Raw genomic sequence first — 24,908 nt, forward strand, 5'->3', positions numbered from 1 at the left:
TCAACTTTCTCAAGCACTTAGGACCATTTTCCAACCGTAGTTTTTAGCCCTTCTGCTCTCATATGAAAGCGCAAAGACCCAAGGAGTTGATCCCGGCAACTATTTACACAATTTCGTCATTTTGGGGGCCATACAATCTCCTTTTTCAAAAGATACTGTGGGGGGCACTTTTAATGCTAATGAGCTGGCCAGAAATTCTCACTTGAATTAGTGGTCTACACCCTTAGTCATTTAAACAAAAAGGTTGATCGCAGAGTAATAGCCTTGGGGAAAAGGTGACCTAAAGATAATGGATAAATAAATGTTCCTTTCCATCATGTCAATATCATAGAAGGATGTACCATTTCAATAAAATGCAGCTAATTACTACACCCCAAAAATTCAAACTCAAACAATGCTCAGTGCATTACATGCTACAATTTTTATTTTTTTCACGTTGCATTTCATGTTGCATTTTCTTGATTAAAACCCATGCAACCTGTGAAAACAAAATCATGTATTTCATCCAATCGATAAGCAAGCGAGACGCTAACTATACAGCCTTGCAATTCAACTGTCTGCTAAAAATGCAATCAGTTTTCACCAAAGGACCTGAGCCAATGCATACAGCGTGCTTCTCATGTCGATCTGATCAAATGTTACTGTACACATCATGTATTTATCTATTGTCCATCCAACTTGCGTCCATCTTCCGTGTATAGCTTATATACATACAATACATCTTGTTTTCCATGCATGATTTCCAGCTTTTGTCCACATAAATTTAAAAAGAAAAGAGAATTTGTTGGCTAACTAGCTGTGAATTGGTTGTGTATGTTGCACCTGAAAGTTAATAACAAAAGCATGAAAATCTTTCGTTAAAAAAAAAAAAAACAGGAAACCTCAATGTCCAAGTCAGGGGTGGACTAAGGTTGGGGGGGTCCCCAACAATTTCTCGTTAACTGTGTATGTGTGAGCTTTGTTCCTAATACTTTTCACCCACGTGAGTTAACCACTCACATTTCACCAGAACAAGTGCACTGCATATAAGAAGCCTACGTACATATCCATGGTTACATTTATATGCTTGCAACGGGTGTCACAAGGGGCACAGCAAGGGACGGCACCACCCCCCCCCCAGAAATAAAAACAAAAATGGGAAACGGGAACAGAAACTAAAGGAAAGATTCCAGGGGCTGGAATTCATTGATTTGCCTGAAAAGAGCGGAGTACTGACCCCCTTCCATTGTTGATGGTCTGTCAGGTTATTGCCGATGACTGGTTCCCCCTCCCACACAAAGAGCCTTGCCCCTTCCTGGCGACTGCTGGTATGCAGTTTGATCAATTTTGTTTATTATCCTAGAAACCATGCAAAACGGCTCTCATGACGTACTCCTGACATCTGCAGACTTTGAAACCCTCTAGATAAGATCCACTTGTTCCCTTGCTGACAATCATTGAAGACTTTGCTGTCCTTATTGTCAAACATCATAGCAATATTTTGACATGCGAAACAAACACACCAGAACGAAAGTGATGTCAGTGTAAAAGTCATAAAGTTTGCAATAAAATCTCCACATTACACATACATATTTACAATCACAAGCATTATGGCATTTTCAAACGTGTTATTGCGGCCACTTGAACATAAGTAACCGGCCCAATACGGCCGGTCATGGACCTCTACAGTTTTCCAAATAAACACCTTTCTGCAGTTGAGCCTACATGAATGCATACATGGGGTTCACAATTGTGGACGTCATGAAACAAGTAAACAAGAACAGTTTTGCATTTTTGCCTGGGATTTTGTGAAACCTGGGGCCAGAGGTTTACCCAGTGTGCCAAATACTAATTGAGCAAATGGTGGAAGGTTTGGGTTGAGGTTCAGTAAACAAGGGAATTCAGCCGTGAATTAGTTACTCGAAAGTGCCTAACGATACAAATTAAAAAAAAAAAGTCAATTAAAAAAAAAAAAAGTTGTTGACATAGAGGGCGTCTGACTAAATGACTTCTAACACATCAATGCCTTTTTAGTTGCATTCCATTAACCGATCACAAAGTTGTCTTCTGAACAGTAAATCTATGACAAGAAAACACATTCATGTTAAACAGGGGCGCTTAACTCTACAAAATATGGGATTAAAAACGATTTACAATCTGAAGGAACAAAGAGTCACTCCAAATAGATGAATTAGGAAATGTGTAATAGGCGGGTCATACTAATTACATTTCTTTGTCAACAAACTCCCAAATAATTCTCCAGCAACAATCGCAACTAAATTAAAGAGGCGAAGAAAATTGTTTCTCAACCTTAACATAAATCCGTTGATTTGTTTTTCCTGAACAAAAGAGGATTTTTCATTGCGATTTGTGAAGTGCCCACATTTGAGTGCTAACATGTTAAAATGCGACCCAAACTCGTCACAACTCACCGAAGGCCTTTCGACTTATCTTGATTGATGAAAATTCAGAGGACCACGCAACATTTTCACCCATACACCTTTGTTAACAATGATGCCTGTAACTGACAACAAAGGGGAACTTGGAATTTTCTTTCTACCGCATATAAAAAACAAAAGTGACAAAATGTACTCAAGACTCATTTCGCTGGATGTGGAGCATTCTCCTTTCACCATATTTTAAACACACCTCCCCTTTATTATGGCATTTTTGGATCCGCCCACATGAAAACCCCCCAAATATTACCTACCAAATTTTAGAGTTATGTACAAGAAACGTCTTACTGGCAGAGTTGAGGAGAATGAAGTGTCTGACAAGAAGGAGAATGTTGCTGAGGATAGGGGATGTGGGATGGAGGAAGCAGTTGATGACGGCGAAGTAGGCGTGCCTTCTGCCGATCGTCAGAAGTACTGCCACTTGAAGAGGATTGCATCTTTGATGGCGTTGGTGTACTGCGTGGGAACCCAGTACAGCCAATACCGCGACTGCTCCGTCGGTCCCAGCTGGATGGCCTGTGCACAATTCATGACGAAAAATAAGTCACGAGTCATCACAAAAGTTATCTGGCTGTGCCTCCCCAGCTATCTGGCTGTGCCTCCCCAGCTACCAGGCTGTGCCTCCCCAGCTATCTGGCTGTGCCTCCCCAGCTACCAGGCTGTGCCTCCCCAGCTATCTGGCTGTGCCTCCCCAGCTATCAGGCTGTGCCTCCCCAGCTATCTGACTGTGCCTGCCCAGCTATCTGACTGTGCCTCCCCAGCTATCTGGCTGTGCCTCCCCAGCTATCTGGCTGTGCCTCCCCAGCTATCAGGCTGTGCCTCCCCAGCCATCTGGCTGTGCCTCCCCAGCTATCAGGCTGTGCCTCCCCAGCCATCTGGCTGTGCCTCCCCAGCCATCTGGCTGTGCCTCCCCAGCCATCTGGCTGTGCTTCCACAGCTATCTGACTGTGCCTGCCCAGCTATCAGGCTGTGCCTCCCCAGCCATCTGGCTGTGCCTCCCCAGCTATCTGGCTGTGCCTCCCCAGCTATCAGGCTGTGCCTCCCCAGCCATCTGGCTGTGCCTCCCCAGCTATCAGGCTGTGCCTCCCCAGCTATCTGACTGTGCCTGCCCAGCTATCTGGCTGTGCCTCCACAGCTATCTGACTGTGCCTCCCCAGCTATCTGGCTGTGCCTGCCCAGCTATCTGACTGTGCCTCCCCAGCTATCTGACTGTGCCTGCCCAGCTATCTGACTGTGCCTGCCCAGCTATCTGGCTGTGCCTGCCCAGCTATCTGACTGTGCCTGCCCAGCTATCTGACTGTGCCTGCCCAGCTATCTGGCTGTGCCTCCACAGCTATCTGACTGTGCCTGCCCAGCTATCTGACTGTGCCTGCCCAGCTATCTGGCTGTGCCTGCCCAGCTATCTGACTGTGCCTCCCCAGCTATCTGACTGTGCCTGCCCAGCTATCTGACTGTGCCTCCCCAGCTATCTGGCTGTGCCTCCCCAGCTATCTGGCTGTGCCTGCCCAGCTACCTGACTGTGCCTGCCCAGCTATCTGACTGTGCCTGCCCAGCTATCTGACTGTGCTTCCACAGCTATCTGACTGTGCCTCCACAGCTATCTGGCTATGCCTGCCCAGCTGTCTGGCTGTGCCTGCCCAGCTACCTGACTGTGCCTGCCCAGCTATCTGACTGTGCCTGCCCAGCTATCTGACTGTGCCTGCCCAGCTATCTGACTGTGCCTCCCCAGCTATCTGACTGTGCCTCCCCAGCCATCTGGCTGTGCCTCCACAGCTATCAGGCTGTGCCTGCCCAGCTATCTGGCTGTGCCTGCCCAGCTATCTGACTGTGCCTACCCAGCTATCTGACTGTGCCTCCCCAGCTATCTGGCTGTGCCTGCCCAGCTATCTGGCTGTGCCTGCCCAGCTATCTGGCTATGCCTGCCCAGCTGTCTGGCTGTGCCTGCCCAGCTACCTGACTGTGCCTGCCCAGCTATCTGACTGTGCCTGCCCAGCTATCTGACTGTGCCTGCCCAGCTATCTGACTGTGCCTCCCCAGTTATATTAGGAGATACCCTTTCTCGGTTCACTATGCCTCTAAGAAGCCAATACTCACCATGATGTGATATTCCTCGTGCCCTTCTATAGGTTCACTGATTACGTTCTTGATGGAGCTCATAGGAAGCTTTTCCGTCCTCTCTGTGAAATAGAATCCACAAAAGTTACTGGTTAGTATATCAACATCTCAAAAACAAACAATGGGCACAATGGATCCTTCTTCAGTTGTATTAACCACAGACAGTCAACACTCAATTTACTTCCCTCGCTATACTTTACACAGGCCAATCACAAACAGTCAGATCGTAATTCAGGTCGGTACTTCGTAATTCACTCAACAGACAAACGCAGGCAACTGCTAGACAAAGCTGGCTTATCAAAGATGCATCAAGTAACATCAACAGTCAGAGCCATTCACTTCTGCATTATCTAGACGGGGGACTCCTACCAGCTCAAAGTGCAGCTACTTGATTGACAGGACAGCATTTTGCCAAATACATGTTTGCATAGGAGGGTTTAGAAGATCACGCTTTACTGGTTCACAAAACCACACAACTTTCACACATGACATAAAAGCTGCTAGACAGAGAGCTGGTTATTTGGTATTTTACCTTTTGTTCCAATCCAGAGTTGATCGATCTCCAGTTTGAATGTGAGTCGTACCTTACCTCCTGCCTTGTTGTACATCCCCGAGATGGGCACTGATGGTAACGACTCCTGTCCAGGGAGGGCCAAAGGTCAAAAATGTTACTCATGGGTCAGACAACAGTACTGTGTCAGGAAGCCTGCCTGAGTAACCTTAATGAAGTTAAGCCTCTGTTCAACAAGCTTGAAAACTTACAAGCTTTCCTCAAGTATGTTGTGACAATAAACTCTTCACGCATGCATGTACAAATGACAAACCTTCAGTTACATTAGCTAAACTTGCAAATGTCCTCTGAAAACCTCACAGTGGAGTTTACAGAAGGTGAATTAAGAAGGATTGGGGTTCGGAGTAAATTTTTCAATGCCAAGTACCTGTCTGTTCTTTAATCCAGGCATGACGTCCTCCGGCATGCCTTTGTCCAGGATCTTCTTGTGCATTTTTTGTTTGCACAGTGGCTCCTTTGCCGGTGCTTTGGGAGAAGGAAACAAATAACAGTACCCACTATCAAAGCGTGTCTCATGCAAGTTCCTCAAAAGTACTGATACCAATGCAATAGTTCATAGTTTTCTGGAACCTGAGAACTCTGGAACCTTGGATAAGGAACTTTCATTCCTAGCAGAGAGGGAAGACGACTATTCAATTTACTGTTCTCAAATAGGCCGAGTAGGTTTGTGATCTCAGGATTTAAAAAATTAGTTGGATGGCAAAATGAGAGTTTTATCTCTTCTGTAAAATTACGCTGGTGAAAGATATAAGTAATTGTGATATCTCTGTCTTGGATACTTGGCCCAGAACCATCACATGACAGGGCGACATATCTGCATATCACATATCACTGGGAGACGTTTTCTTTCTGCCGTTAATGCATGCACGTGCATGCACATGAGACAGAAGAGCTTTGGGAAGTTTTAGAGCGAACATTTCTGCTTCGTCTATTGTCATTCATAAATGATGCAAGAAAGCAAAATGAGCAGGACTCGGAAATGTCCATTTCAAGTGAACATCTTGAAATCAAATGTTACATCTTTCAAAACTTTGATTGCTACAACAGTTGAACCAAAGGTGTACGAACATGGGCTTTCACGGCAAATAAATATTGATTTATTTATTTTATTGATAAAATTGATACTGTGTTCTTTTTCAAATCAATAAAATGCACAAATTGAAAAAGGTTGACAAAAGACTGGTATTGCTTGATCGCACCAGATATTCTCTACCAGGGTTGTCACTTGCTTGAAAGGCAAAATGCACACACCAAGACGTTAAAAAAAAGGTATTGTAGATGAAAGACACTTGTGTTTTGCAATCACTTGGGCATCAGAAATGTTGTTATAACTGTCTTCGAAGTGCTCTCCAGTGTTATAATAACACCCATTTCACCTGTTTCCTCTTTGACCTTGGTGGCTCCCTTGGGGACGGGCTTGTTGACCTCCATGACATCATTCATCGTGGAGCCAATCAGCATCAGCTTGACCCCTTTGCTGACGTTCAGCTCTCGCAGGGTTTTGTCGTCCTTCATCAAGCCTCGGTACATCAGCTTCTGCATCTCTGCGGGAACGCCTGCCATAGAATCGCATCAATGCAGCTTGTGAAATGTTGTCCAATTACAAAATATGCAAAATGGACACGGGACGTGCATAACCTGAGACAAACCAAACTCAACGTGCCAAGTTCTGTAGGATTGTTTCACAGAGCTGGCAAAAGCACATGTTAGGTCAAAAATTAGCTAAGCCGTGAGATCACTCGCTGAGCAACAACCGATTATCACCTTAAAAGTCACTGTATGTGTATTGTTGGTCCCTGGTGCTCTGCCAATGTTAGCTGACTACATAAATTAGCTTAGCAAGATGTCCGGGGAAGCATTTTTTTTAGACCATGCTAGTCAACAGCGGTTGGTCCAGTGTAGTCTGCTTCTCAGAACCAGCCTACTGAAGTTGGTCTCTGGTTACCAACGGCCATGTGTAAAATAAAAAAACATTACAGAGCAGGGAACAGCAGGACCGTGGCCATAGGTCAACTGGAGATGTTTTAACTTTGACACCACTGCACAGATTGTAAGGCAAGTCAAAACAAATCACTAGTCAGTCAGTGGTCCTGGACTGAATGGATTCACTGCTAGCAACCAACAGGTGGGTTGTGAGCTGAATGTCAAAGACTTACCCTAACTCCCGCCAATGATTTACGAGGAACCTACCTCATCCTTGCTAATCCCAACACCATAGTGCAAAATGCGCACATGAATTCTGTTCATTTGTGATATGCCTAATCCCACATGAAACAGTCAGTATACTAGAGTCAGTACTCATCCTAACAGATGCCGACAGGCCTTGGTGTTGGAGTCTGGCTGGTTGAGGGTCATTAGGACTAAAAACCAATGAACTCACTTGTTATCGTCTGTACGTGTGTTTTGAGAGTTGCAACGGTCCCGTCCAGATCAAAGCTGACGTCATATTTCTGTTTGTTATACATGACTTTGAAGTCCACCATTTCTTTGGGTTTTAACACTTCCGGTGTCGTCTCCTCCGCAGAATTACTCGATTTGGCTTCAGCCGAAACGTCCATAGCAACCTCAGCACCGTTTCCAGTGTCCTTTTGTCTGTCCTCAGTTTCCATGGCGGCGGACGAGTCAACCGGCTCACCGGCACTGTTTGTCTGACTTTGAGAGTTTGAGGTTGGGCTCGGCTGGCAGGCAGACTCCATGTTGGCTTCGCTGGAACCATTCGTCCCCCCGGTTTCCTGAATCGGGGTCTTCAGTGTCGGGTCTGAAGGTGAACACCTCGGCTTCTTTGCATTGTCATCGCTCATGTCAGGATCGCTGCCTAATTACAAATACCAAACAGAAAGTTGGGGACAAAAAAAAGGCACGAAGTAAGGCACTTTACATGCAGACGGGCAACCGGAAACTGTGCACTTTGCATGCAAACACACTGTGCATGAGTCAGGGTTGACAGCCTGCCTTCATATAAATCAGCTCAAACATTTCGGGAGGTGGAGGGGTGGGCTCTTGTTTACATTAACCATCCTGTGTGACTGATATTGGAAGGGCTCCCACTACAGGCTGCATTTTGAAGCTGTGGAGGGAAACCCCCGTACGTTCCACAGATTTTTAAATGTGTAAATTATACATTTTTGAATGAAAAAACTGACTTCAAAAACTGATATTGCTTATTTCATCAGGTGAATATCACCCTGACGGAGGAACACAGGAAGTAAATAAATATACTAAGCAAAACGCTAGGGAAGGCATGCTGAACTGCAGTTCCATGGGATGACACACCATTTCATTTGCAAACGCAGACCACTGTCCGTGCTTGTCCCTTGTTTCCAAACAAGTTCACTTAAGACTATCCAATGTTGATTGAAACAACTGAATGTGTTCGCCTAACGTGTCTTGTCAGGTTGTCTGTCTAAAATATGCTGAACGAGTCATGTGAGGGGAAGGGCAGGGTTCAACGGGAGGGGGGGGGAGATTGTAAATTTGGGGACCCTGTTCCTATAATAGAAGAGAGAGCTACATTTTAACTTTTGAATTCACCTTGGTAAATGAGTGTGACATCATGCTCACTAACTGTCTGTAGGGTTGACTTTTTCAAAAAAGGGCATTTTGAGTTTGAGGGTAATTATGACGGGATTCTGCAAGTGTTTTAACACTACACATGGTGGATTCAAATTGACGTGGCTGGTATCAGTAAGAAAGTCACATTTTCTCACAATTTGAAATTTCCAAAAAATAGGGTCAGTGCAATTAAGGAGCGTTGCCTTTGTTTTTTGGGAGAACTTGCTCGTTTTGCAAGATTAATATGACAAACAACTAGGGGGTCCCCAAGTATACAATCCCCGACAAGGGAATGGGCATCTTAAAATAAAAACTCTTGGTTGGTCCAGCCTCTTTCTTTTCAATGACACTGGGGTGCTGGTACATGGAGCCTGTGGTTGGAGGTACTAGGTAAATAGTATGAAATGATGAATAGAAATTCGCCGAATATGCCATAATTTGCAGCCATAGGCCGAGGCCCACGGTACAATTTAGGATAAAACCCCCAACATGCCCAAACCTAGGTCATGATGTAGATCTAGACCTAACGTTAGGCATGTTAGGTGAGCAGGTGAGCGAGCAGTGACTGACACGAGCGGAGTGAGCATGGTGAGCAGGTGAGGGTCGCTTGCCTTGCTTTCGGACATTTCAAATATGTCAAAGTGCAACTGCTCGTTGAATGTTGAATGAACATTCAAATTGGCAAAAATATAATACTTTTCAAAATCACAATTATTTTCATTGAAATTGCATCAGGGCAAGATTATGACGAGTTAAACTAATGTTTTTGATGACAAGTTTTACCTCTGTCGCCGCTGTTCGTCGCCATCTTTGCTTGATGTTGCAACAGTAATGGCAATTATGATCCGCTGGAGGGCGCTACTCTGCAGAACAGCTGTTTAGGTCTGTCTGAAGGGTGAAGTGTCCCAATTCAAGGAAAATTCAGGACGAGGCGCATAAAAAGTACCCCCCAGAGATTGTTTCGAAAAGAGGGGTCCGTATGTGCCATGAAATGGTGGGAGTGTGTCAGTATAGCCCAGGATCATCTCTGTAGATTCAGGGGCACCCATCTTGGGGCAAAGCAGACAAAAATGGGATTGAAAATTAGTCAGAAGAGGCTGGTAAGGTGAGGGATGTCATTTGAAAAATGGCCGCTGGGAGGGCTTGGCAACATTCACTTTTTGGGGGGTGAGTTTGTTTTGGGCGGATAATTAAAAAATTCATCGGTTAACCTACTAAAAATTGAAAATCAAATAAAATCTGAAGGACCAAACAACACACTGTTTTTGTTTGAGAGGCTTCAGGGACTTAAGTTGCCTGCCATGGGGCTCCAAACTTGGTTGATTTTACACTATTTTCAATGGAGCTTGAATTGGTTCAGTGCACTATGAAACAAAAAGCACGAGCCCGCACGCGCGCACGTACGTACGCAAACGCGTTGGTTTTGCCGATCTCGATGAAAAACCGCGGCCGGCCGCAGGCAGCACTAGTGATCAGACATTGTCTTCTGGTGAAGCGTGCCGAGCAGGTTTGATTATGTGCGGTTGATGGCAAAAGAAATCCGCTTGTAGAAAACCAGCGCAGAACTTCAACATTTGTTCTGGGTATGGCGAGCGATGCATCTACCTCCACGTGGAAAGGGTTTTGTGGAAATTCTGGTTTCTGGGTAAGTAGGCCATCCCCTGGCCTGGCCATGTACATGGGCCTGTTAACTTATAATTGGGTAAATAACACCATAACAGGGTAAATAAATCTTTTCGAATCGTGTTTCATCCTGTGCCCGTGATTGATTTTTAGCGGATCAGCTTTTGCGGCCCCCCTGCTCATTTTCTAGTAGAAATAATGTAGGCCTTCTTTATGAAATTATGGGATGGATGGGAAAAAAATCCAACTTAATACAGGCTTTGTTCCAGTCCATTGATGTGGGTTTTGCGGTATTCATACCTGCTAGAGATTTTAAGATTTTAGTGGAGTTGAATTATGATCTTTTGTATAAACTTGCAACACATTTATGATATTGCTGTGTGTATAATGTACATATATAGGATTATGGTGTGCTTATGTTTTATTTCATGAATGATATGGATGTTACGTCCCAACTATAGTATAAGTCCCAACTATAGTTGGGACAGTCCCAACTTTAGTGCTGCAGTTGGGGTTGCCCAACTATTGTTTACCAGTGTCTGTGGGAAATGTCTCATCATTATCCAAGTCAATATGTGTCACACTTGACACAATTCATCTAAAACGTGGCACTTCATCGCTTTATCTAGCCGTATGACCAATGACATGACATTTGTGAACAATATGACTTTGGTACATGCTGGGCTCATCATGCACACAGGACCTATCTGCTGTAGTTGGGTGGGCCCAACTCTAGCACTCTAGTTGGGACGGACCCAACTATAGTTGGTACAGGTCCAACTATAGTTGGGACTGATGCTATAGTTGGGGCGTGACATCGATAAGCCTGAAGAAACAATCTTCCAATTAGATGAGATCAAACATATTTATTATAGCATGTTTAACCATGTAGGACGGACACAAACCGTCCTCTGTGATGTAACCATGGACTCATCAGCATGACTTTCAGATATACACGTTTGTTTATAAATGTATGTACATGAGTGTCAATACCCCAGTCTTGAGATCAATTCCACTCCAGTTTTAATTATATTCAGAAGAACTTCAAGGAGTTTCAAGGGTTGGATGGGGGATCCCAGCCAGTTTGATAAGGTATAGTGCTTAAAATGGGCTACCTTCGCATGCAGTGCCAAGACCAAAGTTTTCTGGTCCTCATCTATTCGTCGATTTTCCTCGAGACTGATCTCTACCATCCTGATACTGTATCTCTTTTTTCCACTTCAGGAGCCATCTCTCCTGAACTCCACCCACCCAGATCTGTCGCCCTGCTTCCAAGAGACAGTGTTATCATGGGTGCCTCTCCTCTTTCTCTGGTTGGTGGCGCCGTTCTACCTCTGGTACATGTGGAAGCACGACCGTGGAAGAATTCCCGTCTCCCGCTTGCACCGGGCAAAAACGGTAAATCCAAACTACTGTTACTTTGAATATGATCACCTTTGTCACAATCCTCTTTGCCAGATGCGTGGCCCCACCCAACAAAATGAAGTACAAGCCTTTGAAACTGCTAAAATGTTTCAGCTTCATTTTCATGTCTGCTTGTACAGACCGGCTCAAAAGATGGGCATAAACGTCTCTCAAACACATTCCCTTGTTTTTGTACATACATTTACAGTGTGTACATAGGCGTTATCTGTGGCACATTTGCAGACTGGATCTACATGCAAGTTTCAGTTGAATGAAAGCGGTATGTTTCTGCCTCTGGAAAATTGTTTATTATTTACACATATTGTGCTAGTCATTAAACAGTCCAGGACAGGTTCACGTTATCTGGGCCCTATAGTTTTTCAAGGGCTCTAGTGCAGGGTCTGCGGGTCAAGGAATAAGCCAAGGTGTCTGCTAAATGCACATTTCTGCAACCTTTACTTTTTAATGCAGAGCTAAAAACAAGTTATTAAACCTTAACCCCTAGGCCCCTCCTTAATCCTCCAGAATCCTCCAATTGGGGGGGTGTGAAGAAATTGAGTTCTCCCTCAATCCTGCGAAATCCTCCAAAATTTCTTGAAAATGTTCTTTGGAGGTGTGCCTATTGCCACATTCCTTAAAAATTCTCCGGCAATTCCTGTCATTATGTTGAGGCAGTGCAAATGACATTCTTGAGCAGTGCGGTTGATAAAAAAAAATCAGGCTGAATTTATGCATGACTAAGCAAAACGACACATGGCATGGCATCCTTCACAATCAGCCATGCACTTTTGCCATTTACCCTCAATCCTCCAAGACTGCCTGAAGGATTTTGGAGGATGGAGGAGGGTTAGGGTTAAGATTTGTAAAACTTCCTCATTAGCTTACGCATTAGTCCTATCATTGCTCATAATGTAGCTCATGATGTAGTTCTGTATATCTGCACAAACAGTGATCTCTCCCCTGGAAACATCTGTAACAAGAAGATTACGCTGGGTCATCCCACAGAGCATGCAGGACAAAAACTAAATCCTTTCAGCTTAGATTCAAAAAATACTTGGGGCTAGCTCAGAGCAGAGGATTGGCAGAGAAAAAGCTACTAAAAAGGAGTATAACTATGGTACATGCACATCCCATCCAACAGGGTACAGGGTAGTGTTTGTGTGGGGTCACTAAAGGTCACCTGGCAATGACGGCTCTGCTGTTTAGTGAACGTGTTTGTTTGCCATAGTAACTACTCTTTCCAGTCCCTCCCTATGATAGCATACAATTTAGTTCTGCTGATGTAGTCTATCTGAATAAACAGTGATCTGTCCCCTTAATATTGAACTTTCAACAAAAAGATTCTACTGGACGATTACTCCAAAATATCGGGCATAGTGCAAAAACTGATCAATTGAGGTTACATGTTCAAACCATCCAGGCTACATGCATGGCTGCAGTTCAGAGAAGATTAACCCTAACCTTCCCCAACCACACAGAATTAAACAGTAGTAAAGTGTTTAATTCTGTGGAGATAGGTCTGGTAGGCCCATAACAGCTGGCTTTTGCATTGGGTTTGGCATATCTCAGAAAAACAAAGTCCAACAGCCTCTGTGCACCAAGTCCCATATGGGTTAGGGCCAGCAACCCTTGTGGGGTTAGGGTTAACTAACTGAAAGACTTTGGCTACTTTCCTTTGCCACAGGGCACAGAGCATTGTACATGAAGAGCCGTTACAATGCTAAAATCTTTCCCCATTTGAATGTTAAAATCCTTAACCGGGTCTTTGTAAGCTTCTACCTGTGGTTTCCATAGGGTGGCTTTTTGTACCTTCTCAGCTGTCAGAATGATATCGATAAAAAGATATTTAAATGTTTGCAAAACTGGCTGAGCTTGTGTTGTGAATGATAGGGTCATTTTGTTTTTTCTTGTTTTCTTTGTTTTTGGGTTGGTTTTTTTTTCAGTTTAGTGTGATGTGCGAGGCTGTGTTTGGCATGAGTGTTTGCGTACGCCCTATTGATCCATCGAAGCGTGTCAGAGTTAAAAATCACAACCATGACTACAACAAAAAATAAGCTGATATCAATGCAGACTAACACCCCAACTCGAAGGGGGGGCATATTTGTTGCATTGCAGATATTTTGAAAACGGTAGTGGTTATTTTTGTTTTTTTAGGGATGAAAATTCAATACAGTAAGGTCATATCATGCATTCACTTCCTGATTTGGCAGTGAAAAAATACTGAAACAAAAATTAAGGGTTTGTTTTATTTTCTAAAACCCCAAGGCCAGTACAACTTTAAGTCATGGCTTCATATATTGAAACTTCAGTGCTTCAAAAATTATATTATAATGCATGTGTTCAGAGAACTGTTGAGGTCTCAACATTACATGAATGTTTCGCACGCTAAAAATGTGACTTATTTTGATTCTTGCCTGCATATTTATATCTTTTATTTCAGGTTTTGGGTGGGCTGTTGATCATTCTTTTCCTGGCTGAGGTAGGCTTTGCCCTAGCACAGATCATCATGCCCAACCGTCAGATAGCAGGCGTGTATTTGCTCACTCCAACGCTTACTGCACTGACCATGGTAAGGTCACGTACCCGTTCTGTAACTTAAGTCCATGAAATGTTTTACAAATCAGTGAGAAATGGATGAAATTCATTTATGGTGCTTCATTCAGAAAGTATTAAAGTTGTTGGAAACTCGTAGTGCATAAATTGTGTAAATAAGGAGGGCTGGACATTACAGTCCCGGCACAAGCATTCTCAAGATTCGCCAGAGACTCTGTCGCCAAAGCAAAGTGTAGTGCAGACCTTTTTTCCTTCTAAATTTGTGATTTTTCAAAGTTTACCAGAGAAACACTAAAGCACGTAATTACTGATGAACTGGCAAGGAAGTGAGCACTTTCAGTTTAGAGCTACTATCTTAATAATGCAGCTTTCAAAATAACACTGGGCTTGGGGTACGCTGCAAAGAAATGTGTTGTGTCAGGGAAGAATGTCGCTTCATCACCTGCTGACCTTGGGGTTTGCAGAAGTGGATTAAATTTCATTGTAGTTCCAAAGCATTTTTGCAAACACAACATGAATGCTTTCCTTCATGTACATGTATAGTGTGCACACCATGGCACAGGTCATGCTGATCCAGCATACATGTTGGAGCTATTCTCTATTTCCCGGAATTAATACACAACTGATCATATGAAATGACTGATTCATTGTGTTCGGGTCACAGGAAATGAGATGTCTATTGTTCTATAGTGGGAGGAAGCAGTTAAACTTGCTGCAGGATGTTGGAATCAGCCTGATCAATGTTGAAATACTCTGTCTTTATATCTTTCTTTCTATATGATTCTTTGACAGTGACCCACGGATCAAAATTAAGTCCATGATTACTGCTTCCTGAAAAAAAATAGAGGGACATTTTCAATTCTAAACGTTTGGACTGTATCTGTCCTGTTGTTGCTTGGAAGAAATCAAGCCTTATTATGAATTATGCTTGATTCTGTTGTATTCATATTCAGTGCTTTGTACAAATTTTGCTGTTTCTACCATCAGATTTTAGCATTCGCGATCATCCAGATCCAACGAATCAAGGGGGTGGAAACATCGTGGGTGCTCTTCATGTTTTGGCTGCTGGTAGCAACCTGTGGCATTGTTGAGTTCATATCCAGAATATACTCGATACTGCATACAGATCGGGTATGCCAAAGAAATTAGTCAATACCAAAAATACAAACCCCAAGATTTGAAATTTTAACGATGAGTTGCAATCAGAATATTTTACCGTATATTGTCATTTTTTAGTCTTTTCTCTTTGGTGTAAGCAATTGCTGTTGTATGCTAGTAAAATGTATGTTGTCATGACAAGACTTGAAGATACATGCACTTGTCCACATGAACAGCGCATACATGTACAGTGTATGTGCCCAAAATGCAAACAGCTTTTTTTCCCCTGAATGTGCACCAAACTTGTAGCTTTCTTCTTAAGAACACACCGAGATGTTGGTAGAGATTGACGTTTGCAATTGCACCCAGTTGTTCACAGTTTTTTTGGTTGTCGCACTGAGGATATACACAGTTGAACATGGAGGCTTCACGTGTACATCTGCAAGCCCGATCATCAATTTGGGTGAAGTTTGAGCGACAACCATTTGTAGACTAGTGGTCAATTTTTTGTTAACCTGTGCACAAATTGTATGTATATCCTGGGTACCAGGCAAAATGGACCAGTGCTTGGCCTGTGGTTATCCCTCAAACTCCCCTCAGCTGTTATGGTTAAGTGTGTTCTTCCCAAAGTCAATTACCACAGTTGCCCCATTAAATAGTACATGCATTTCACGAAAGAACAGCACCAGGCAAGTTCAAGTACAAACTATGTCAGCGGTTCCCCGTTATTTTATTGCAAGAAAGGTCATTGATAATCAGTGATGCAAATATGCTTCGGGGTTCAAAACATCCATTGTTCGGGGGGGACTTTGGTGGAACCACACTAATTGTTTTTTTTTCTAACTTTGCCGTCCTGTTCTGCTTTGCACAGGTGAACTTTGACCTTTTCCACTTTGTGACCTTCTACATTTATTACGCTCTGGTGCTGGCCCAGCTTGTCTGTTCTTCAATGGTAGACAGAATGCCCTACTCATCGACAGATGAAGTAAGCAGTGCTGTGTTCAGTTTAACATTATCTGTCATGGTGGAATTCCTCAGCTTTTCAAGAAAGATTCAAGTTTCTTGTCTCTCGAGCGTCCTTTACCTATAGGGTTTTGAAGCAGAAAGTTTAGACATGGATCAGGTTCTGCAGCAGTATTTCTGATAATAATGTGTAGGTTGAGACTTGACAGAAATATTGCATTTACCTTTTTGTGTTTAAGCTATTGCTTGACAACATGCTACACCATTGCAAGACTTTAAAGCAATCAAAACAAGATCTACTCAGAATATGAGCAGTGAGAAAGTCTCAGATACATACAGGGAATTCACAGTGTACCGAAATTTTTTTCCCATGGAATAGGAAGGGGGAACCGTCCAGCTGAAACAAAGAAAATGATATTCCCTAATCCCTATCAAAAAAGTTCCAGGGGCTCCTGGAGTTGACTCCTGCATAAAATATTTTCATGAAACACCGGCATAAAAATAAACGAACGTGCAAATGTACACCGAACCGACATTGACTTACTGTTGAGTTTAAATCAAATCCAAGTTCAAAGTCATGAAACTGCAGAGACATCCCCGCCAAATCAGGTCTCCCAAGAACTACATGATGCCTTTTCCAGTGGTCAACTAGTCATGCTCTAGATATATCAGTTTGTTATCAATCGGCTGCCAGTGGTGAAGGACATAGATGCATATGTGTATACTAGATATCGTGATCTTTTCAATGTCAAACTGTTGACCTTTTTCAGAATCCTTGTCCAGAAGCCTCAGTCTCATTCCTGTCAAGGCAGACATTCTGGTGGTTCTCAAGGTGACAAACGTTTCTGTGCCAGTCATTTTTTCCGTGTTATCTTTTTTCATGTTATTTTGTGCACTAGAATATTGCCAAGAAAGTACCAGTTTTTTCTAGCTTGTATTTGATGTCTCTGAGGAATGTGGTATTTTTATATGTTTAGTTTAGGAAACTGGAAATTGTTTTAAGGAGGATGATATCAGATGGCTTTCTTATAACCTTTTGAAACACGTCATGCATTAAAATGTGCTGAGTTTGATCCCTCCGTGAATATGTTGTACAACGTTTTTGAAATCTCTCAGCATGGTTTTGAAAGGCTACAAGAAGTCACTGACCGCAGATGACCTTTGGTCACTGATGGAGAGGGACAAGGCAGCCACAGTCATGCCCAGGTTCCTGAAGGCTTGGAAAAAGGAGAAACTCAGGTAGGCCATCTGGAGTCAAGTCTGTGTGTCTCCTAACGGGAATGAAAGTAAAAAGTAGACAGATTCCTCATGATATTGCAGATATTGTTTTTCTTTATACCAGTATTTCCTGTGATAGAGTACCTGAATATAAATTCCTGTCTTACTGATGTAATTGAAGTTCCATTCCATCAATAAATGGAAGTACTATTTTTGCACTCGCACTGAATTTCTGAACTCCTCGTTGATTCCAGGATTCATTCAGGATTTCTTTGGGTGATGCAGGGATTTATTCAGGCCTTACATGAAAGGCATCTATGCATTGCATAAAAGACATTCATGCATTGGAAAGAATAATATTATTCACCTTATGGAATGAAACATTCCATCTGTCACTTTTATTAACCACTTGATGCTGGGGGCAGTTATCAATATTGATGATGCTGGTCCGGGATAATTATCTTTTTTTTTTTCTGTTTTCAAAATTCTTTAACAATTCCTATCTTCATTTACTTGACACTTACAAACACGTGAAGGACTGTCTGGTGTCCACTCTAGCCTGACAGACAAAATCTATTGATGTCTGAGTATTTCAGCCAGGCCTGCAGCCTTGTAAAAAGAGCCCAGATTGTGCGGTATTATATAACTTTCTTTTGTTCACGAACCTGACTCAGTGTGCTGCTGACCTCTTTTCAATAGGGGCCAGATTAGCATGCATTGGTAGTGTGTGGCTCATCGCTGCAGTGGTGGAGCGCTTTGGTCCCCGGTGGTAATCCGCTCACTCTAAATGCCCCAAACCGTGGTATACTGTTTCAAAACAAGGCTGGATTATCTCCACTTTTGAGAGTGAAAAAATGTCGGTAATGCCCAACAGCCTGGTCTTTTGTTCCGAGTAGGATCTTTTGTTACAAGGCCCTGTTCTCTTTGTCTGAGTTCGGAGACCCCGGCCATGCATATAAAGCATACGTGTCCAGATCCGGAATCCCCGGCAGGAAGTGGTTGAACTTATTCTTGCCATTGCATTCCATTCATGAATATTCATTATGTGCAGAATTCATATTGATTGCTTTATACTTGGAATAGATAATCACATTCTCCATCAGTTACATGTATATGCTATTTTTAGTCTGACATGCTTTGTCAGTAACTATAATTAGTGCCTCATTAGTTATGCAGGTTTAGATATTATGACCGTCAATTCATAGTCAGTCTGTTAATGATTAAAAGTGCACAGAGTCAGTTCTGATGTTTCTTAGAAAAGTTTGATGCTTCTTTGAAAGGTATTTAAATGTTGTCTAACCTCAACGTCTATTCCAGATCAGACCTGTCTGTGCATTCACCGACCCCAAAACAAAAGAAGATGGGCAACCAGGTACCCGTGCAAAAGCTGGACGAAGACGGTGACACTCCCCACAACAACGAGGTCAAGTTCTCGGGACCAAACTTGCAGAATGGCAAAGGAGCCGATCATTCAGCCACGGAAGCCGAAAGTACCACGAGGAGCTACAAGGCGTCTCTCTTCAAGGCGATCGTCCGGACGTTTGGCCGCGTTTTCCTTGTAGGGTGCTTCCTGAAACTTCTCCACGACATCTTGCTGTTTGTCAGCCCAGAATTACTCAGGTTAGTCCGAAATATTCACTGTATTCAGCAATGAAATCAGTGTCAAAGGGGAAAAAAAATGAAATGTGGATCATTGGTCACCTTAGGGGCCTCATCAAGTACACCGCCGACAAAGATGTCTACCCGTGGGAAGGCTACATGTATGCTTGTCTGCTCCTGGCCTCTACTGTCCTCCAGTCATTCTTGCTTCATCAGTACTTCCACATCTGCATGCTGACAGGGATGCACATGCGAACAGCGCTCATTGGTGCTCTGTACAGGAAGGTAGGTCTCCATGATGACACACTAGACGTGTGGCTAACCTTTTGTACCTGGTAAATATTAGAAATATAGTCAGTGTTGAGCCCCTATCCAAATGAGAAAAGAGAAGTTCGAGCCAACACTCGAATGGCCTCAGCACTGCATGCCTCCCTCCCACATCAACATCCAGCAGGCTTGTACACATTCAGGCGAAAAATGGCGCTGTGTATGCTTTGACATAAAGGATGCCATTGCCACTTGTTGGTATAGGGCACAAAGCATCTTATCATGTTTATTACTAAACACCGGCCACTCCAGATCATCACCCTGTACATTTAATAATTTATTTATGGCTTCTTTTAGAGAGAGAAGTTTAATTCATTTGTAAAATGGAACACTGAAGATGCCACTCATATCTGTCTGGGTAACCAATTTTTCATATTTGGTTATTTAATTCAGTTCAGAAAACCGAGGTTCACCCTGTCAGCACAGAGCCTTTGGTTCACAGGATGTGCGCATGCACACTTGCCAAACTCCATCTTAAATCCAAGATACACTCAAACCACTGTACTGGCAAATCATTTTCATTGCACTGGTGCAAGTGGACTTGCTTGAAGTACCATCCTTAGCTACCCATTTTGGACCAGACAGCTTGCTTTCGCTGTCAAAACTTGTCGTCTAGTAACCCTTTCTCAGTTTACAGTTTTGCTCAAATGTACAACTTCTGCTTGTTCGTTAATCTCTGGACACACCAAGGCCTTGATACTCTCCAACTCCGCCCGAAAGGATGCCACGACCGGCGAGATCGTCAACCTGATGTCTGTGGATGCCCAGCGGCTGATGGATCTGTGTACCTTCGTGAACACCCTCTGGTCATCGCCGTTCCAGATCCTGGTGGCGTTGTTTTTCCTGTGGCGCACCCTGGGCCCCTCGGTCCTAGCCGGATATGGTGCAATGGCTCTCTTGATTCCGCTCAACGCTTACGTCGCCGTCAAGATCCGGAGTATCCAGGTACAGAAGTAGTTTGAATCTCTGGCTATGGCTATGGGAGTGGCTTATGTTATTTCCTTGGACTTTTGAGATAAAAAATCAGAGTTTCCCTGCTCAAAGAGGCCGTACTAGTGTTGGAAAAGGTGGTTCATGCTTGGCATGTTTGCAAACAAGAATGTGGGCGTGTAGCAGGGGGAAAATGCTTCAATGTGATTTCTCGGAGTTCATCACCAGTCATTTAGACTTAAGTCAAGCTTTCCTGTTGTAATATGTGATTACGCTGGTGAATGAGTATTCCAACAGCACTTGTCCAAAATGAAGCATATCAAAGGTCATTCAGGAACAGCAGTACATGTGCGCAAAGTCTGCCAGAGTTGCCACATGCCAACTTTCACACACGGTTAATTCTAGGATAACCTTGCTTTTTTGAAACACTGAACGGTTTTACTGTCACCGGTTTTACTGTAGGCTAATCCTGTAAACCGAACTAGAAGCCGCTGCTGCAATGCTTTTTACGTGCGCATGCAGACCACTGGCGGCAGAAGCAGGGGGGTCAGGGGGCCAGTGCCCCCCCCCCCACTTTTTCGACTGGAAGGGGCCTGGCCCCCCCCTTAACTTTTTGCAGGTCCTGTAATTGGGTGGGGCTTAATGGATCAACCTATTAATGACTGATGCCTGATGGTCTAACAACTGGCCCCCCACTTTGAAAATCGTTGCGCCGCCGCTGATGCGGGCAGTACGCACAAGTCACATGCCGTCTTGACAAGCTGGTGTTGTGACTTGCCAATGTGCACAAACATTCAAAAACGTGCATGTTTTGCTCTACAGTAGAAGACACAGAGCACAGAGGAAACAAACGATGGTGTCTTGTCCTCAGTAAGTGAGAGGGAACAAACGATGGTGTCTTGTCCTCAGTAAGTGCCTGTGCGTAGCCTATGGATCGATGGTATGTTACAGCAACAATATAAAACACAATTCCCTCTCCTCAGTGTCATAGTGAAACACTACAGGTCTGTTTGTTTCACATGGATCCAGATCTCGATCTGTGATCTGTCGTTGGTTCACTGACACCAGAACCCGCCTGATGGATAATGTGAACCAGCTGTGAGATCACGATCCAGATCCATGTGAAACAAACATGCTCTAAGTGAGCATAAATGTGGTGTCTTCCCACATCTCATCATCTCCTCTGATGAGTCTACAGTTGCTATGTCGCGTGTGCAAAATGAATTTTTCTGGCTTTACAGGCAAGGCAGATGAAGGAGAAAGATGCCCGTCTCAAACTGATGAACGAGGTGCTGAACGGCATCAGAGTGCTGAAGCTGTACGCGTGGGAGATGTCCTTCCGGGACAAGGTCATGGAAATCCGCAATCGAGAGGTGCGACTGCTGCGCATGTCATCCTACCTGCAGGCCACCATGACTTTCCTCTGGACGAGCGCCCCGTTTATTGTAAGTAAGCCGCATTAGGTCTGCACGTGACCTGTTGAGGGGGAGATTGTTCATGTTTCCGGGTTGATCGTATTTGGCAAATATTATTTATTTATTCCAATCATGTGAACATTAGCATGAACTTAACTAGTCCAGAGTGACATGAGAAACATTGAAAGCAACAACCTTCAAAATTGTAGTGCCTAGAGTTACACCTTACAAGTACCACTATGCAGAAAAGAACATCTAAAATTCTCACATTAACGTCGACTGAACTCGGATTTCATCTTCGATCTCTGAAAGTATTGTGTTAATTTTGAAGCAGAAAGGTCAGATTTTGGGCCCGACTGAAACTGGATGTTTTGAGTTGGCCGTCGCGGAAGATATCAATGGAGACCCGTAAAGATTCTTCACCGTGGTTACTAACACTCACCACATGTTGTTCACCTGTGTTGCCAGCTGCCATTCCTCTATTGGCAGGCTCTGCCTGTTGCTAACATTCACACAGTCAGTCCCTCTGCATCACTTTGCAATTGATTGTGGAATTTTAGTCGTTTCACTTTTTTATATTTTCTTCAAGGTGGCACTGCTAAGTTTTGCTGTCTATGTCTTAGTGGATGAGGAGAACGTATTAGATGCTGAAAAGGTCTTTGTCTCAATCTCGCTCTTCAACATCCTCAAGTTTCCCTTCTCTATGCTACCCAGTATGATATCACGCACAATGGTGGTAAGAACTATTACCCTCTGAAGCAGTCAATATAAAGCTGATATTGACTGATGAATGAATGGTAGTCAGTTTATAGTTAACCTGTGATGGTTGTGCTCTCTTGACCAAGTTGTCCTTTTTTCTGCTACTTCTTCTGCTTCTACTACTATTGCCACACTTGGCCATTATACGGGTTGTAGTGACTTCAATCCTCCAGTGTTGTAATCAAGACCCTCCGCAAGACCATCCACAAGACCAGTTACAAGTAAAACTGTGTGGACAGTGACTAAAGGAGCCTTTTGTTGCAATTCATTTGAATAGCTTGTGACTTGAATTTAGACTGGAGGTCTTGTGTTGGTCTTGTGGGGTCTTGGGATGGTCTTAAAGAGGTCTCGACTACAACACTGCAATCCGCCCTGGTCAAGGACAAGAGACCAGCACTCATTTAGTGTCAACTACATAGCATCTGTGATCTTTTGCATTAAAGCACAGAGCCTAATTTTATATGCCATGAAAACATAACAGTGCTAATGCCCAACACCAAATGTAACACACCCCTTACCTATAGAGTACTGAAGCGTGATGTCATTTTGAACCAGGAAGTGTAATGTAAACGAATGGAGTACACGCACATGTTGTTTCACGCGCTGGTTCTGGTGCTAATTGCCTTTTACACACATAGTTGTGCTTGTGACATATTCCCTCTGGCACCTTATGAGTTCAGGGGTGAATTAAAACAGTTCAGTTACAAAACCCTGATGTTTTTTTTCTATTTTACATTTTGGACAAAGGCGTGTCACGAAACACAAATGGGCTGGCATAATTTAGTCACTTTTGCATATATGCCCCCATGCGTGACCAGAAGAGGGTCCTATTTTCCCTTGACCTTCAGCCTCAGGAAATACAACCCTCATCTGGTCACTCACAGTTCTTTGGGGTTCATAGACCTGCACTAGTGACTGCATGGCCAGTCCATATATGTATATTAACTGAATATTTGTGTACTATTATTGTTTCTGATTAAAAACCACCTGTAATTTCTGATGGTTGGAACAAGAATGAATTAACTGGTTACTAATAAGAATTCTTCTTGCTTTAAAATCTTGTTAATATTCCTGTGATCACGTGAAGCATTTTATTCTCTTGTATAGGGCCATGTTTCCCTGAAACGCATCGAAAATTTCCTCATGAAGGATGAATTGGACAGCGAGAATGTTGAGAGATCTGTCGGAGGTAAATTTAATTTGAAGAAAAGATTGACGTGGAGATGACATTTTCAAATGCCGTCATTTAGTTTCAATTTTACATCAATGTATGTTTGCCTTCTATTTTGACAGCGGTTCTTAGATAAACTTACGCGTTCCAAACGCACCGCAAATTATCACAAACTGCACTGCAGAAATATCACATCACTTCGGTTCTTTTTGTTCAAATAATGTACAAACAAGCCAGGGCAGCTAGTACATTAACTTTCATTGTCTTATTTAACTTCTCATTTGTTCGGATGATTTTTGTTCCGTGCCGTTTCATTTTCCATTTATCTTTTACCAGCATTAAGTCCCTTTTTCTTTTGTGTTTTGTATTGATTTTCAGATCATGCCCTCCACATCCACGATGGGGACTTTGCCTGGTCAAAAGATGGCAACTTAATTTTGAAGAAGTAGGCTTCCTCTTTGGAGTTTTGTTGATTTCCCCTTTAAGCAGACAGATATATGTACATCCTCATTGAAAACTATGTCAGTCCTGTACACAAGGTATTCCGTGCTGCTTGCACATAGCCAGATCACATGCAGCACAATGTGACATCTTTAAGCCATGCTAGCAGAAACAACATAAGGCATGGTTCCCTCATTCCACTCCAGCATGGCTTTTCAACCACATTACTGTAACTTTGATATTGTGCAAATAACTCACCACACTAGTAATAAGCCTTTTTAACACAATAGCATTGCATTGTCGGTGTGGATAAGAAAGCAAACCAGGCGGTTTATGCACAAACCTGTGGCAATGTGAAATTGTTAATACATTTCTAATATATCTGAGTTGACAGATATGTCATATGTATTACAAAGGCGGAGGTGCCTTGAACTAATTACAGGACTAGCTCTATTCTTACGCCAACCATTACATTTTAATCATGAAATAATCAGAAGTATAGCACCGCTATTCAGGAGGTCTGTGAAAATTGTTAACATGAATAACGGAAGTATGAAAGTTGTATCTGTACCTTGAGGTGCTTTCGTGTCTCTCTCCAGCATCAATGTGGACATCCAGCCAGGCTCGTTGGTGGCAGTGGTGGGTCAGGTTGGGTGTGGCAAGTCCTCTCTCCTGTCCGCCCTGCTGGGAGAAATGGAGAAGACCAGAGGAGCGGTCAACGTTAATGTGAGCCT

At 43.3% G+C, this 24,908-nt stretch overlaps 2 protein-coding genes across 4 annotated transcripts in view; one reads left to right on the forward strand and one right to left on the reverse strand.

The window, feature by feature from the left end:
- Positions 1-402: 402 nt before the first annotated feature.
- On the reverse strand, positions 403-24,852 carry LOC110979708 (ubiquitin domain-containing protein UBFD1-like). Of its 2 annotated transcripts, none has more exons than XM_087139468.1 (8): positions 24,746-24,852; positions 9,457-9,722; positions 7,502-7,936; positions 6,498-6,677; positions 5,489-5,586; positions 5,083-5,188; positions 4,530-4,612; positions 403-2,951 (listed from the first exon to the last, which is right to left on the reverse strand). In XM_087139468.1, exons 2-8 carry the CDS (start codon positions 9,479-9,481, stop codon positions 2,841-2,843), a joined length of 1,038 nt encoding a protein of 345 aa, XP_086995594.1. In that variant the 5' UTR covers positions 9,482-9,722; positions 24,746-24,852; the 3' UTR covers positions 403-2,840. The 2 variants fall into 2 exon arrangements, with proteins under 2 accessions (XP_086995594.1, XP_086995593.1); XM_087139467.1 differs by lacking the exon at positions 24,746-24,852 and adding an exon at positions 17,464-17,578.
- Positions 9,755-24,908, forward strand: part of LOC110979719 (multidrug resistance-associated protein 1-like) — a 28,723-nt gene continuing 13,569 nt past the window's right edge. Inside the window, exons 1-15 of one of the 2 annotated variants that reach the window (XM_022235761.2) lie at positions 9,755-10,318; positions 11,521-11,694; positions 14,141-14,269; positions 15,241-15,384; positions 16,223-16,336; positions 17,085-17,146; positions 17,431-17,553; positions 18,850-19,152; positions 19,239-19,416; positions 20,149-20,403; positions 21,630-21,833; positions 22,393-22,539; positions 23,670-23,751; positions 24,112-24,178; positions 24,774-24,900. In XM_022235761.2, coding sequence (XP_022091453.2) covers positions 10,259-10,318; positions 11,521-11,694; positions 14,141-14,269; positions 15,241-15,384; positions 16,223-16,336; positions 17,085-17,146; positions 17,431-17,553; positions 18,850-19,152; positions 19,239-19,416; positions 20,149-20,403; positions 21,630-21,833; positions 22,393-22,539; positions 23,670-23,751; positions 24,112-24,178; positions 24,774-24,900 — 2,169 coding nt within the window. In that variant the 5' untranslated portion in view covers positions 9,755-10,258. The remainder of the gene's footprint in view (positions 10,319-11,520; positions 11,695-14,140; positions 14,270-15,240; positions 15,385-16,222; positions 16,337-17,084; positions 17,147-17,430; positions 17,554-18,849; positions 19,153-19,238; positions 19,417-20,148; positions 20,404-21,629; positions 21,834-22,392; positions 22,540-23,669; positions 23,752-24,111; positions 24,179-24,773; positions 24,901-24,908) is intronic. The other variant, XM_022235760.2, reaches the window with a different exon arrangement.

Source organism: Acanthaster planci, linkage group LG07 (genome assembly GCF_054643075.1).
Source record: "Acanthaster planci isolate LZ-2023a linkage group LG07, COTS_SCS, whole genome shotgun sequence".
Classification (NCBI taxonomy): domain Eukaryota; kingdom Metazoa; phylum Echinodermata; class Asteroidea; order Valvatida; family Acanthasteridae; genus Acanthaster; species Acanthaster planci.